The sequence below is a fragment of the Rhodamnia argentea genome, chromosome 7, assembly GCF_020921035.1.
Source record: "Rhodamnia argentea isolate NSW1041297 chromosome 7, ASM2092103v1, whole genome shotgun sequence".
Lineage (NCBI taxonomy): Eukaryota > Viridiplantae > Streptophyta > Magnoliopsida > Myrtales > Myrtaceae > Rhodamnia > Rhodamnia argentea.
The window spans coordinates 8,900,986-8,916,676 of NC_063156.1; the positions used below are offsets into that span (position 1 = coordinate 8,900,986).

General features: G+C 38.1%; 3 protein-coding genes across 3 annotated transcripts in view; all 3 read left to right on the plus strand.

Moving 5' to 3' along the window:
* LOC115726773 (disease resistance protein L6-like) overlaps positions 1–6,977 on the plus strand; it is a 40,546-nt gene extending 33,569 nt beyond the window's left edge. The window contains exon 2 of the mRNA XM_048282585.1: positions 6,293–6,977. Coding sequence (XP_048138542.1) covers positions 6,327–6,977 — 651 coding nt within the window. The 5' untranslated portion in view covers positions 6,293–6,326. The remainder of the gene's footprint in view (positions 1–6,292) is intronic.
* The window catches only part of LOC115726777 (disease resistance protein L6-like), a 46,517-nt gene extending 31,691 nt beyond the window's left edge, over positions 1–14,826 (plus strand). Inside the window, exon 4 of the mRNA XM_048281954.1 lies at positions 14,780–14,826. The gene's annotated coding sequence lies outside the window, so the exon portion shown is untranslated. The remainder of the gene's footprint in view (positions 1–14,779) is intronic.
* On the plus strand, positions 7,215–11,449 carry LOC115733459 (disease resistance protein L6-like). The gene is made up of 3 exons (XM_048281944.1): positions 7,215–8,168; positions 9,751–10,035; positions 11,172–11,449. The coding sequence occupies exons 1-3, from the start codon at positions 7,245–7,247 to the stop codon at positions 11,334–11,336; spliced, it is 1,374 nt and encodes a 457-aa protein (XP_048137901.1). The 5' UTR covers positions 7,215–7,244; the 3' UTR covers positions 11,337–11,449.
* Positions 14,827–15,691: the final 865 nt, after the last annotated feature.

Below are 15,691 nucleotides of genomic sequence, written 5' to 3' on the forward strand. Positions count from 1 at the left end.
AGAAACGATTGTACGCATAAGTAATAGAGAATGGAATGGTCGGAGCAAACTGCTTAAAAATTATAATAAAATCAGAAAAAAAAAATAAAATTGAATTACCAGACAATAGAAACATACTGTAAAACCTTTCAATTCATTATCTCATGTTGCTCTGTCAAAAAAAAAAAACAACAAAAAGAAAATTTTAAAATCTGTCTTACGTGTTAGAGGACACAATAAGTAGAAAATTGTAATTGTTATTTGAACTTCTTACAATACCACCTCCCACCTCCACGTCCACGGAACCTCCCATTGTATCATTTGTTGCTTTGCACCCGATAAAAATGTTTTTGCAACCGCACGGAACAAACGGAGTGTAAATGTTATCTTGAGATTGAAAATAATGGAAAAAGTCATAGTCAATTTACGGAAAGTTTCCAAAAGCACAGCAGAGTCATTTGTAAGGCTTTTTCAATGAAATAGACTAATTAATAATTTCATTTATTAAATTACGCTTTCATCTAACAGTTCAAGTTTTTAGAACAGTTAAAGATATTCATGATAGCTCTAACGGTAGGGTGTTTCAGAGTTAATTTTATCCAATTTGTAAAAGCAAATTTCAGTAACATGTTTCACGTATGACTTGAATAGCTCCTCATCTTCATTTTCTTTCCAAAGCATCCCAAATGGTTCCCTACTATTAGACTTACTTGATTTCTCGATCAAATGATGGCCCTGCTGCACTTAAGTTCCAACTGGAGGATATCAGCCTTCTCGAACGGAATTTTCACGTGGGCATTTCTGTGAACATTACCGATTGTGTTCTTGCTCTAAGCTTTTCCCTTTTTCCTTTCGGACCAGTTTGTGTTTCACAAAAAGAAGAGGCTCATGATGGCACTCGGAAAGAAGAGTGGGAATGCTTGACGGATTGAACTTGCTCATGTCTTTATGTGAAAACAATTTCAATCGGTAGCATGACATCCGACACTCTCCTAACATCTATTCTAACTTCCTTTTGAGAAATACCCTTGCTTTGCTTGCTTTTTGGTGTTTTCTTATTTGTCTGTGCCTTTGATAACCCAACGGACAGATGGGAATCACAAATAAATAAAGTTTGAAGAAAAAGTTGCGTACATTCAACCAAGTCTTAATTTATTGATTTGTTACGCCACAAATTTAATAGGTTATGTAGTTTGAATTCCAAATGAACCATCGACTTTTGAATTTATAAATGGCTGAAAACTAATGTATACAATTACTACCATTACATCTTGTTAATGAAACAAATTAAGTGTTACATCATTTTCATTCAGCAAAATTGCGACCCATTTGCTTTCAAATTTGCCACGCACGATGAGGGAAAAAATGAAGGTACTTGTTTGCCAGCCCACCACGAGAATTTTGGCCAACATCTCCACCGTCGATTCCTCTTGTTTACATGGTTTTTCAAAGCAATCTGTGCCGTTGAATCGATACAAAAGTCGATCGTCCAATCACGGATGCAGTTCGGGATTCGAAAATAATTTAACAAGCCATGTTGATGTGCACAAAAAAGAAAAAGAAAAAGAAAATCTTATAATGCGCTGATTGACAAGTTTTTGTCGTTGGCTCACGTGCATTACATTACAACGAGGAGCATCTTTATCAGAAAAAGCAAGTCAAGTCTAAGTCTAAGTCTAAGTCAAGAAGCACCTTCCGCGTTATGCTGCTAATTCTCCTTTCCGATCACCATCCGTCGCAGCGGTTCGATTTAGCGTGAAGAGTCTTGAATCGTTGGACGGCAAGAGCTCAGCATCGTTCGAGCACGCCGAACAGAGTGTCGTTTGAGCATTCCTCAGGCAATCCATGACATTTCTGCAATTCCCAGATCTGGGATTTCGGGAAAAGGACCTTTTTGATGTCAAAAGTTTTGTAAGGATATCACTTTGATGTCAAAAGTTCCTTGTTAGATCACTTCAGTGCTAAATTAGACACAAAAGGATCACTTTGATGCCTTCAACGAAATATTCTAGCCAAAACTGCCACGTGTCATTAGTAATTAAGTTTTTAATATAAAATGACATTTTTAAAAAATAAGTCCACGTGGACTTCTACACTTTAAAATAAATCAAATTTAAAAATTAGCTAAAAATTTAATTCGTTTAAAATACAAATTTTATTTAAAATAAAATTAAAAATAAGCTTAAAATTTAACAACAAACCTTAAAAAATATTTTCAAAAAAGGGAAAAAAAAAGTTTTCTAGTTACTAGGCGGCGAGGGCTTTTGGAGGCCTTCATTGTCGCCGCTCCCCCCAACGCCGGCAACGGCCGGTGGTGGGGCATGGCCAACAGGGGTCCCTAAGCCCTAGGGGCCGATGACCCCCACTGGCTATACCCCACCCTCATGCGCCTGTTATGCGACTTTTTTTTTTTTAGCTTTTACTTTATTTTGTTAATTTTTAACCAACTTTTTTTAGTTTACTTTAAATAAAATATGTGTTTTTTTTATTTTTTTCCCAATTTTTATAATTTTTTTTTTTTTGCAAACTAATTAAGTTTGTATTTTTAATTTTTAATTATTTTTCTAAAATTTACCTTTTTTAATTGCTGATTTTTAAAAATTTTAAGATTTTCATTAATTAAATTAGGGTTAATATCACGAAAAATTCTAAAACCGGTACATCAGTGATAAATTTATTCAAAATTATTTTTTTGACTACGAAAGACTCCAAAATAGTACACTTATGACAAATTTACTACAAATTGATATACCAGTGATAAATTTATCCCAAACTATTTTTTTGATCACAAAACATCCTAAATTGATACACTTGTGACAAATTTACTCCAAATTGATATAACAATGATAAATTTACCCTTCGTTAGTTTTTATTAAATTTAACCGTTAAATTACTAAGTTAGATGGCACATGACAGTTCATGTGTGTATCACTTTAGGATTTTCACCCTCTGTTTGTCACAAATTAATTTGTGGTAAATTTATCACTAGTATATCAATTTAAGATTTTTATTGCCAAAAAAATAGTTTGAGGTAAATTTATTACAAGTATATCAATTTGAAATTTTTAGTGATTAAAAAAATAATTTAAAATAAATTTATTATAAATATATTAATTTAAAATTTTTCGTAATATTAATTCATTAAATTACGCCTTCTTTTATCTTCTTTTGGTGGGAGTGAAGAGGAATTTGAGAGAGAGTGAGTAAGCAGATTTGTCGTGGAATGTAAAAGAGAGATCGTGCGCAGAATGAAGTCTTGCGAAGACAGACGCAAAGAGAGAGGAGAGAAGAGAGTTAACGGAATTCACGAAGAAAGAGGATCTCGAGAATTTTGAAAATTTGCCGATAGTGGGACCCGTGGGACACGTAAGGACATTTTTATGGTCTGGCTCAATGATGGTATGGCACTCCATTATTGAGGAGACATTAGCAAACGAAGTACTCCAACTGGTTCTTATCTTCTCGACTGAAAAGTAAGTGGCGATTTGACACCCAAGCTGTGTATGTTCCCCTTGGATCTTATGAAAGGACTCGGGGAGTATTCCTGACCCCAAAAGAAAATAGTAAAATATAATTAAAAAAAAGAAAATAGAATAAAATGAGAAAGTAAATCCAATGTCAAATTCATGGGATATAATTTTCATATCGGAGTCAATTATTGACCCAAGCGTCGTCTTCGATCTACCTCAGGTTGCAGATGGCAGTACGACTACCATACAGGTGGACCCCAACATCAGGCCACGCTGAAACTCCGTGGGACCCAGCTCCACTGTAATGTCCTATTTTTGTTTGCACATGCTGCCCATTCAGGAATCGCCACGTGCCCGTGGGATCTCCGCCCGGAAATGAATTATGGTCTCCGTTCCCCCCACCCGAAAGGGACTTTTTTGCGAACGGAGCATACTAGCATCGTACGACGTTCTTTTTGGTCCCTTTTTTTTTTTTTAACTCTAATTGATTTTCCTTTTCTTTTTTTCTTTTGGGTGAAGTTCTCTGATTGATTTGAATATTCAAACTCTTCTTTTGTTAATTTCCTACACCTCGTCAATTTCGATTAAAATATGACAAAAAAAACAATTCGATTAAAATTTTTATTCAACTCATATTTTTAACACTGTCAAAATTTTTTTTCTGTTAATCCTATCTCCAACTCCCTTTTATTTGATTTTTGCTATGTCTTTTTATAAAGCGCAACAATCGAATCCGACAACTGTAATATTAACGTCTTCACCTCAATCTCTTTATGAGCAAGATCGCATATCGATTCGATAAATATTTTATTTTTGTAATTTCAATGCTTGATGGATAACACTCCCAAGTATAGCGCATCCAATGTTAAAGACAAGAATAATGTTGAATATATTTGAAGCATTTTAATTAACAGAGGGAAAATTTTTGAATAAAGACTCTAAGTGCTCTTGTTTTTTCAAATAAAAACCTGCAAATTGAAACTGACGAGAAGAGAGCAACTTCAATTGGAAATAGAGGAATTAGGAAGCCCGTACTGATGTGTACGTACTTCCTTATTGGCTCTTGGCATTCTTTCACGTATGACTTGAACAGCTCCTCATCTTCATTTTCTTGCCAAAGCATCTATTGCACGCTCCCAAACAGCTCCCTACCGTTAGACTTACTTGGTTTCTCGATCCAATCGGAGGGAAATGAGCCTTCTCGAACAAAACTTTCACACGGGCGTTTCTATGAACATACTTTTTTTTTTTCTTTTGGACCAGTGCGTTTCACATTGACGCTAAAATGACGGGTTTCGTATTTGCTGCTGCTTTTTCCTCTCATTTTCTTCCCTCCTCCGGTCTAACAATGAAATGACAAAAGATGATCGCTTGTGCTTTGATTAACTTCGATAATGAAAATGCTCAAAAGAAGATTGAGAACTTTGTGCGAGCTGGAGTATCGAGTTGGGTGTGAGTCTCTCTTTTTCAATAATTGGAATTGCTGCTCCATGGCCTTTATTGACGTGAGAAAAGTTGATAAAGGGGACGCGGATTGAAATCGAAAGTGATGAAAAACGGAGCATACTTTGATTGAAAATAGAGGAATCAGTAAGCACGTATTGATGTGTACTTTCCTTAGTGGTTCCGACTTTTCTTCACTGCTAGCACAAGTTGGGGGTTTGTCTTATTTTTTGGGGGATTGCTTTTGCTTTGCTTTGGGGTGTGCTTATCTTTGATAGCGAAACGGCAAAAGACAATTCCTTTGTGCTTTGACTAATTCTGATTAATGAACTGCTCGAAAGATAACAACTTTGTGTTGCTAAGCCACAAATTTAATGTGTTATTTAGTTTGAATTCCAAATGTGGAGGTCAACACAGTTTACGAGTGTGGAACCATCGACTTTTGAATTCGTAAATGACTAACAATAAGTGTATACGGAATAGAAGTAAGTTTAAACATCTCCATTTTATTTTATCGAGAGAAAGACTAGAAATTAAAGCAAACAACTACTATTACATCTACTTCTTGTTAATGGAACAAATTTTGCAATTATTAAGTATAACATCGTTTTCATTCAGCAAAATGGCGACCCGTTTGCAACGCACGACAAAAGAAAAAGAAGTTACTTGTTTGTCAGTCCACACCCACGACAATTTTAGCCATCATCTCCACCGTAGAGTCTTCTTGTTTAGATGGTTAATCTAGGAATCTACGCCGTTGAATCGGTGGTCAATCTTAATCATGAACTCCAATTGCCTCTGGTGGGTCGGGGAGCGCGTTGACCGAGTCTTCTCAACAAAAGTCGCTCGACCAATTTCGGATGTTGTTCGGGATTCAAAAATTATTTAAAAAGCCATGTTGATGTGCACCAAAAAAAAAAAAATTCATATAAGTCTTGGTCGTTGGCCCATGTGAGCTACAACCAGGAGGGAGCATCTGCGTACATTTTCTTCTCTCTCTTTCTTTATTAACAGAAAAAGCAAGTCAAGTCTAAGTCAAGTCAAGAAGCACCTTCCGCGTTATGCTGCTAGTTCTCCTTCCTGATCACCATCCGTCGCAGCAGTTCGATTTAGCGTGAAGAGTCTTGAATCGTTGGACGGCAAGATCTCAGCATCGTTCAAGCACGCCGAACAGCGTGTGTCGTGAATCGTCGGAGATCACAGCAGTGGGTGGATTGTGTTATCTGAGCATTCCTCAGGTAATCCATGACTCCTCGCTCTATTTTCTTCTGATGACTTGCGGATCGAGCTCCGGGAGACGTTTCTGCAATCCCCAGATCTGGGGTTCCATATTTCTCCTCTCTGTTTCCTGCTTTCTTTTGAGGCTCTGCTCCCATCAATCTCTTCTACCGCCTTTTTAGGTGAATTTTGAACGCGGAGCCAAGAAGATCCGATATGGTGGGCGTCTTCCTCAATTTCTTTTACTGGCTTTGTAGCATCTGCTCCACCAATTCTCTCGAGATGGAAAGAGAAGAACCCACTCCTTCAGCAGAAGATCCGACTTACAGGGCGTCTTCCTCGTCGGCCTCTCCTAGTGCAGGTGACTATGAAGGCGGAGCCAAAAAGCCGAAAGGAGATAATTACGAAGTGTTCTTGAGCTTTAGAGGGGAAGACACCCGCAAAGGCTTCACCGATCATCTCTATACGAGCCTTGTCAACGCAGGAATTCGCGTGTTCAGAGACGACAATGAGCTCCGCGTTGGCGAGGAGATTGGTCCGGAGCTTCTCTGCAGTATTACGCAGTCCAAGATCTCGATCCCGATTTTCTCGGAGAACTACACTTCTAGCAAATGGTGCCTTCGCGAGCTAACTCACATGTTGAAGTGCAAGGAAACCAACGGGCAATTAGTGTGGCCCATATTTTACAAAGTGGCACCCTCACAAGTGCGGCATCTTACAGGGAGATTGGGAAAGTCTATCAATGCACGTGGAGAGAAATTGGACGAAATGGTTGTGAAGGAATGGGAGAAAGCACTCAAAGAAGTCGGCTCCTTGAAAGGATGGGAATCCGAGAAAATTAATAATGGGTACGTTATTCTCCACTAACATATTGTTTAGTTTGTCACAAGTAGATCTTTTTTCCATACGGATTTAAAATATTTGCCATCCCATACTCAAAATTTTATGTTATTTGATAGGCATGAAGGAGCACTTGTTGACATTGTTGTCCGGGAGGTTTTGCGCGAATTAAATAGAAATTTTCGGCTAACTCTTCCCAAAGAGTTGGTTGGAGTTGATGATCGTGTGCAAGAGATTATGAGCCTGATAGACGTTAAAAAATTTACAAATACAACAATTATCGGAATATGTGGAATGGGCGGCATCGGTAAGACAACTCTGGCAAAGGTCCTATACAACAATCTCTCTAGTCAATTCGAACATCGTAGCTTCTTGACAGATATTCGAGAAACATGTGCACGGAAGGGTATTGAATGCCTGCAAAAGCAACTCATTTGCGATATACTAAGAACTCCATGTGACGTGTCTAATGTCGAGGAGGGAATCGGTGTCATAAGGTCTCGCTTTACAAGTAAGAAAGTCCTCATTGTCCTTGACGATGTGGATGATGATACTCACTTGAATGCTTTGGCCGGAGAGAGTAGTTCGTTTGAAGCTGGTAGTATGGTCATCATAACAACTAGAAACAAGAGTATTCTTGAGGAGGCTACGGCAAGCCCTATCTACCAACTCAAAGAATTGCCTTCGGATCAATCGCTGATTTTGTTCAGTAGATATGCATTTCGAAAGGATTCTCCTCAGAGCGATTATGAGGTTATCTCTGGTGATGTTGCATCAACCACTGGGGGGCTTCCCTTAGCGCTTAAAGTTATAGGTTCGTTTTTATGTGGAAAGGGAAAAGAAGTATGGGAAGATACATTAAAAAAATTAAAGAAGGTGCCTCACATAAAAGTGCAAGAGAAGTTGAAGATAAGTTACGATGCGTTAAATCCTGAGGAGCAACAGATATTTCTGGATATTGCATGTTTTTTTATTGGATGGCATAAACAAAGTCCGACTTATATGTGGGATGCCTGTGAGTTTTTTCCGGCGACAGGGATTGAAGTATTAAGTCTTTTGTCCCTCATTGAAATTGATGAAAGCGGCAATCTAATGATGCATGATCAACTGAGAGATTTGGGAAGGGAAATTGTTCGTCAAGAAAATGCAAAGGAGCCTTGGAAGTGGAGTAGATTATGGAATCATAAGGACGCCGAAGATGTGGTTGACAACAGCAAGGTAAGAGTTTTCTTTGCTTATCTTAATTAATGAATGCGAGTCCATCCTCTCTTTCTTGTTTGACAGAAAAATTGTTGTCAAGTCTTCAGTCCCCAAAACTTGTGGCTTCTACCCGGAAAAGAGCTAGTTCGATTAATTGCCGTCCTTGCAGAATTCAAGGACATAATTGAAGAGCAATTTCTTGGTTATTGGTGTATGTATGTATGTATGTATGTATGTATGTCTGTCTGTCTCGTAGAATTGTGACGATGACAGTCTCCCTTGACGTACCACTTTCGGAGAAAACCTAACACTTGCCATTGTTCGGGCCCATGCTTTTCCCACATATCTGATTAATGCACGTGTTTAATGTATGGATTCTTCTTTTGATTTCGTGTTAGGTCATTTCTTTTTTTATCTTTTACTGAGTATTGACTTCTTATGAGTTGTTTGCTGCAATAAATGAGACCTTCATTTCATTTCTGATGATTTGCTATCCTGCTTTGTGCGTTTCTCAGGTTGGGTCAATTACAGATTCAGTCCCTTAAGTATTACTGTTTCTGAGATTTACTTCCTGTATCTATTTTTTTTTTTGGCTCAACGTAATCCTTTATCTTTTATGCAATCGAGTTCTTTATTGTCAACCAGTATCTAATACCGTCAATTTGCTGGTGTGGCTTCCTTATTTATTTTTTATATGCGCAGCTGTGTAAGATAAACGTCTAGACATTTATTAGTCTCATTCTATAGACTTTGCATTATGGTTGATAATTTTTTTCTATGCATTTGCTAATACTCAAATTTTTTGCGAAGATGGATAGTTTTTATATTAATCCCCTTCTAACATTCATTTGTTAAACATAGGCTATCATGTTCAGCTCTTATTCAGGATCTTAGTTAGCAAATATTTAGTTAGTTTTTATATCATCATTTGTTAAATATGGTCTATCATGTTACATAAATGTGTTATGGATATTGTTTATGTCAAGTATTGACCACCACATGACCATAGATATTTCTACATCGTTCAACTCTTGGTGATATTTAGCACATATTTAGTACATTTACATCATTTATTTGTTAAATATGGTTTATCATTTAAGATAATTTGTTTGTCCTTTTGTTAATGTCATTTACATATGAAAAACGAAAAAGTATTTTCTCATAATGAGTATCCATAAAAATATCATACATTGGGTTATACTTATCATTGAAGATATGTAGCCAACGCTCTAAACATATGTTCTTTTATCTTTAACGATGGACACTTTTGTTATATTCTTCTCTTTGGTAACGCATGTTCAATAATTTTTTGGTGGTCATCGTGTTCGTCGATCTTTTAGTATTATTTAGGTTGTCAAATATTAGCCTAATATAATATTGATATTTTGATATATTTATTTGACCAATACGGTGTTTGTATTATTTTTTTGTCCAATATAAGCCCATTCCACGTAATAAATTATAGCTTCATAAATTGTTTCAATTGCTATGAGATATGTATGTAACCATTACTCAATGTAGACGCATAACTCAATGGCATATTTTATGTGGTAAGATCAAACATTCAGAGCTAACAATCCACGATGTTTCCTAGTTGCAGGGGACTAGAAAGATTGAGGCCCTTTGTCTTTGGAATTATGGTGAGGGAGGAAGAAGTTATACGGCTGAACAATTTAAAGAGCTGGCCAACTTGAGGTTCTTTCAAATGAATGGTGGGAATTTCACTGGAGATTTCCAGAACTTGCTTCCTCAATTAAGATGGCTCCAATGGCAGGATTGTCCGTCAGATTTCGCAGCGGCCAACTTTCATCCGAAGAAATTAGTCGTGCTCGATCTATCGTATAGCGACATTTCGGAGGACTGGGGAGGATGGGGTCCACTAAAGGTAAGATATAGAGAAGACATATGTATTGTTGAATATTACATATTGTCGATGGTCCAATTGCACCAAATTCTCCTTCTTTTTTTTGAATGGTTTTAATGTCCTTCCTCAAATGAAGGACTTTCCTCTATAAATAAGAGGAATTTATAGGCACCTAAACATACTGGAAGCTTATGCCCTTTCAAATCTTAACCAGTCATGCTTAACATTAGACATACTAATTACCATCTATTAAAATTATAATTACAATATTTGTGCCTATTTTGAATTTTTTTTAATGATTTTTGGTCTTCTCTTTTTTTGGTTTTTCCAATTTCTCCCCAAGCAAAAGTATGTCTTTTTTTTAACGATTCTTGTTGTTTGTCTATGTCCATCTTCTTTCATAGTTTCAAGGAGAAACAGAAACTCCGTCACAGTGGCTTGTGTTGTATATACATACTAAAATTCTAAATTCAATTTTATCTTAGTGAAACAGAAATCATTTGTTAATTGCTCTCACTTCTTGCACGCATTATCTAATTATTTATTAATGTTGATTATTGAAATCACCGTATAACACATTCATAAGCTATTAATCTAACAAGAGTAACAAAATTATCCTTCCAGTGACGTTTAAATACTTTCGAACCCAACATTTTTTTTAAATCTTGCACATATAAAACTTAAAAATTGCTTTTCGTAATTAAACTAGCTGTTTCTCTTTAATTTCATACTATTGAAAGAAAAAAGTGGCGCCCAGTGAATGATTCTCTCTTCCATTTGAATTTCTCATCTGCTTTTTTCATGATAAAATTTCCTTTATGTCTAATCAACAAAACAAGGCATCGCCATAACTTTTAAAAACTAATTATATTTTTTCCTCTGAAAAAAAAAAACGTTATCCGTAACTAAATGCAGTTAGCATAACATTCTTTTCGCAATGGATATGCTTAAAAAACATTTATACGATGGTGTACCCAAATTCTACTAAAAGAAACACTTAAAAGTAAATAAGAAACTATCAAAGAGTAGCGGAGCATGAATATTTTTGAGGAACTTTCAAAAGTCCAAAGGAAAAAAAAAAAAACACACTAGCAGTGGAAAATCATAAGTTATAGTGGTCCAATCACAATGAGGTATTCTTTCTTTCTTTCTTTCAGGTGGCAACCGAACTCAAAGTTCTCAATCTCACGTGGTGTTGGTCTTTGAAAGGAACTCCCGACTTGTCCGCTTTCAAAAGCTTGGAGATTTTGATTCTTGAAAATTGTAGCGGTTGGAAGAGATTCATCCTTCTATCGGAGACCTCAAGACCCTCGTCTCCTTGAATGTCCGGCGTTGTGTTAAATTGAAGGAGCTACCGGCCGGAGTAGGCAAAATGGAAAATTTGAGGGAGCTTATCTTAGATGAAACTCCCATACGAGAGATTCCTATTTCGAGAGGTTGTTCGTTAACTCGGCTGGACCTATCATATTCGGGGATTGAAGGATTACCCGAATCAATTGGTTCTTTGAAAGAGCTCGAGACTCTTAATGCCTCTTGTTGTGAATCGTTGGCCCGCATACCTAGCTCCATAGGACATCTAGCATCTCTTTTTGTCCTTGACCTAAGAGAATGCAGTAAACTTGCTCAACTTCCGGTCTCCATATGCTCCCTCACGTCTTTGACTGAATTGAATTTAGCAAGGACAGCAATTGCGGAATTGCCCGAAAGCATTGTGAATCTGCAGAATTTGAGGATTTTGGACATTAGTGGGACCCACATAACAGAATTGCCTCGTGACATTGGAATGTTGGCGAAACTCCAAGAGTTGAGTAGCTTGGGGATGCAAAAATCTGGAAGGACTACCCAGTAATATAGCCCAACCGACTTCGCTAAACGAGCTTCGATTAAGTGGGTCGGGCATCTCGGGCTTGCCAGAAAGCATTTCTAAGCTCTCTTCTCTCCAACTCCTCGACTTTGACATACTGCGAGAAGCTTCAAGAAATACCGGAAGCGCCCTCTGGCTTGAAAGATCTAGGGATAACCTACCGTAGTCGGTCATTGCCACATCTTTCCCAACCGAGCCTTCTCAACAAACTCGCTCTTTCTGATTGCGGTCGGCTTGATTGTCTCCCAGAGCTTCCGGTTGGACTATCAACACTTTGGATTACACGTTGCGGAAAATTGAAGGCGTTGCCGAATTTGTCAAGCTTGAAGCGCTTATCTGAATTGATTGTCGAGGAGTGCTATGAGCTAACGTAAGTCACCGGCTTGGAAGGTTTACAGTCCCTATCCTACTTAGAGGTATGGAATGCCCTAAGATATGTAGGCTTGGGGCGGTCGAATCCTTGGAGTCATCGAGAGGCTTACACATTGATGAGGCGTTCCCGGATTCTTCCAAGTTAACGAGCGCAAAGGTATCTCGGCCTGAAGGATCGCTACATCTTTCAAATTCAAAGATTCTGCAGGAAACAATCGCTGGAAGTTGCGAAAATTTAGCAGAAATTGAAGGCCTTGGTGGATCAAAATCCTCACCGACGTCGGATATCTCTGAGTCCACTTCCGCTGGACAATCTCAAGACCTTTCGGGTTTGGAATGTGTGAGGGAATCGCATTTTACAAATTGCCTGGATAGATTAATATCCTTGAAAACTTTGGTTGTCTCTGGTTGCACATCCCTTGGACAATCATTGGACTTGTCAAATTTAAAGAGTTTGAGGGAATTTTATGCTGTAGGTTGCAAGAACCTAGTTGAAATTCGAGGCCTTGATGGATTGGAATCCTTGTAATTTGGATTTGGGTTATGCGTCTCTTGGACAATCATTTGACTTGTCAAAGTTAAAGAATCTGCAGACACTCAAATGCAAACTGCAAGAAACTAGTTGGAATTCTAGGCCTTGATGTATCGGAATCATTGAAAGAATTGAGAATTTCTGGGTGCACGTCTCTTGGACAATCACTGGACTTGTCAAATTCAAAAAAGAATCTGCATACCAAAGTTCAAGAACTAGTTGAAATTCGAGGCCTGCATATATTGGAATCTTGAAGGATTTGGAAATTTTTGGGCCCTTGGACAATCACTGGACTTAAAATCTGTACACTCAAAGCTGCTGCAAGAACCTAGTTGGATTTCGAGGCCTTGATAGGTTAGCATCTTTACAGAATTTGGATATTTCTGGGTGCACATCCCTTAGACAATCACTTAACATTTCAAATTTAAAGCATCTTCTGACTATCCGTGCTGCAAAATGCACAAACCTAGTTGAAATTCAAGGTCTTGATGGGTTAGAATCTTTACAGAGTTTGGATATTTCTGGGTGCACATCCCTTAGACAATCACTCAACCTTTCAAATTTGAAGCATCTTTCGACTATCCGTGCTGCAGGATGCACAAACCTAGTTGAAATTCGAGGTCTTGATGGGTTAGAATCTTTACAGAATTTGGATATTCCTGGGTGCACATCCTTAGACAATCAAGTGGTAGTCAACTTTAAGATATTTGCGGAAATTCTGTGCTGCAAGCTACGAGAACCTAGTCAAAATTCAAGGCCATGATAGATCAAAATACTTGAGAGATTGGGATATTTCTGGGTGCAAGATCAAATGAACAATCACTGAATCTATGAAGTTTAAGGAAGCTGAGGATATTCCAAGCTGCAAATAGTGAGAATCACTCGAAGCCTTGATATTTTGGGCATCTGTCGTTACACTTCCCTAGGAATATTACATGACCTATGGTGCTTGAAAACCCTGATACAGTTGAACATCAACCTCTATGAAGGCAAAAATGGCAGGAATGAAGCTGGCGGTCCTGGTGAATCATCCGTGAGTGATTCTTCTTTGTACATTACCGAGTGATTCATGTTTCTTAGTTGGAATGAAAACTCTGCTGATCATGGTAGGAATGTAACGGGCAGCTCTCGTTGGAGGACTAGACCGTCATAAGCGTGACTTTTTGTAAAATGCTTTTGCAAATCCTGTGTTTTAAGGTGGTTGTGCTTGCTCGCAAATTATTATAACGTGTTCTTATTTTGTTTCCACAGTGAGTTGAGCTTTTCTATCTTTAGTAATGCCAAGAATGACGTAACTTTGCTTGCTTTTCCCGATTGCTTGAATTGGCCCTTTTTTTTTTTTCCTATTGTTCTACGATATTTGAACTGTAATTCTCTCTTTTGTCCGTTCTTGTATGACTGCTAATTTAATTATTAACATGTGGATTATTAAGGATGGTTCGAGAGGCAAAGTGCAAAAGCACAGAGGCAAAGGAGAGAGATCATTCTGCTGGATCATGGTGCTCTTGAACCAGAATTCGTCGGGTTCTTTCAAGCTAAATTCATGTAGTCTGCAAGAGTGAGTTCACGGAATCATTGTCATTTTAAATTCCTCGCTGAACTGTTTATTCCTTGGGTTTTGATCCTAACAAGATTTACACCGCTTAGCACGTTGGTCATTCCGATGCTGGGATTGTTTTTGCCATGCCGGAGAGGAATTTTTTCCTAGTGATGTTGTGTTTATGACTTTCCAGTATGCGAGTTTTTATCTCCCGCTGCTTCGAAATCTGTCAATAGTCTTGGTCTTCATAGGAACCGCAAATAGAGCCGGATTTCTGAATTTCGTAAGAGAACCATATATTTTGCAAGAAAAGTTATGAACTATTACAAGTCCGATCGATTTTCATTGTGTTAATCATGCCGAAATTGTGAGAGAAAGCCTCCTATATCTTGGGGAAATAATGATCCTCATGTTTTATGAACTGACATGATAAGCTTATGGCAATGGACATGAACAGGACTAGCAGTGTGGCACCTGGAGATGAAGCCTCGCTTTCGGATAGGGGCGGAGATGTGCTGGCGCTGGTGGTTGGGGCGGCCGGTGGCTGATCTAGCTGGACAGGAGGTCCGGCCATCGGAAGTTTCACCGATGATGACCGCTGCTCTTAAATTATATCTCGAGCTTGAGTCTATGTATGGAACGTGGGCGTCTTTGTTCAAGTCGCGTAAGGGAGGAGATCTTCAGTAATTAGTCAATCTATAAATACTCGAGATTTTTTCTGCACAAGAGAGACTCTTAATTCAGCCACATATTGAAGTCCTTTATTGAGCTGCACAGATTGGAGCGTTTCTTTGGGTCGTACATAAGAAAGCTCCGGACACATGGAAGATTTGTGCTGTAAATTCTACATTTGATTGAGTTGTTTTTTTGCACAGCGTGGATTTGGGCTTAATCTAGATGTGGGAAACACTCAAGTGTGTGAACGATTATAACTCTAATTCTTCGATTATTAGTGGATGATTTGCTGCTGGCTCTTCCCGTTGAGTAGGTACCGACACTAGGGACCGAACCACGTAAATCTCTAATATCCTTTATGGTTCCTCGCTTATTTCTCTAGTGATTTTGCATCGACTTAAATTGCAAGACACTATAAATTTCCGCATTAATGTTACAATAGCTACTTTTTGACCCTGAGAGCAATGGTCGCCATTAGCAAAGAAGTAGATGGAGTAATACTTCCTGGTTTTGCTGAGGGTGGCGGGTCTAAGTGGTCGGGATGGTGAACGGAGAGGCGGTCTTGCGGTTGTCATTAAAGATATTAATTTCCCAGCTATTTTCTCCCCCAAAAATCAAGGAAAAGAATAAAATCTAATTACCAGACAATCCAAACACTGAAAAAAAAAAAAAATCTAAAATCTGTCTTACACGT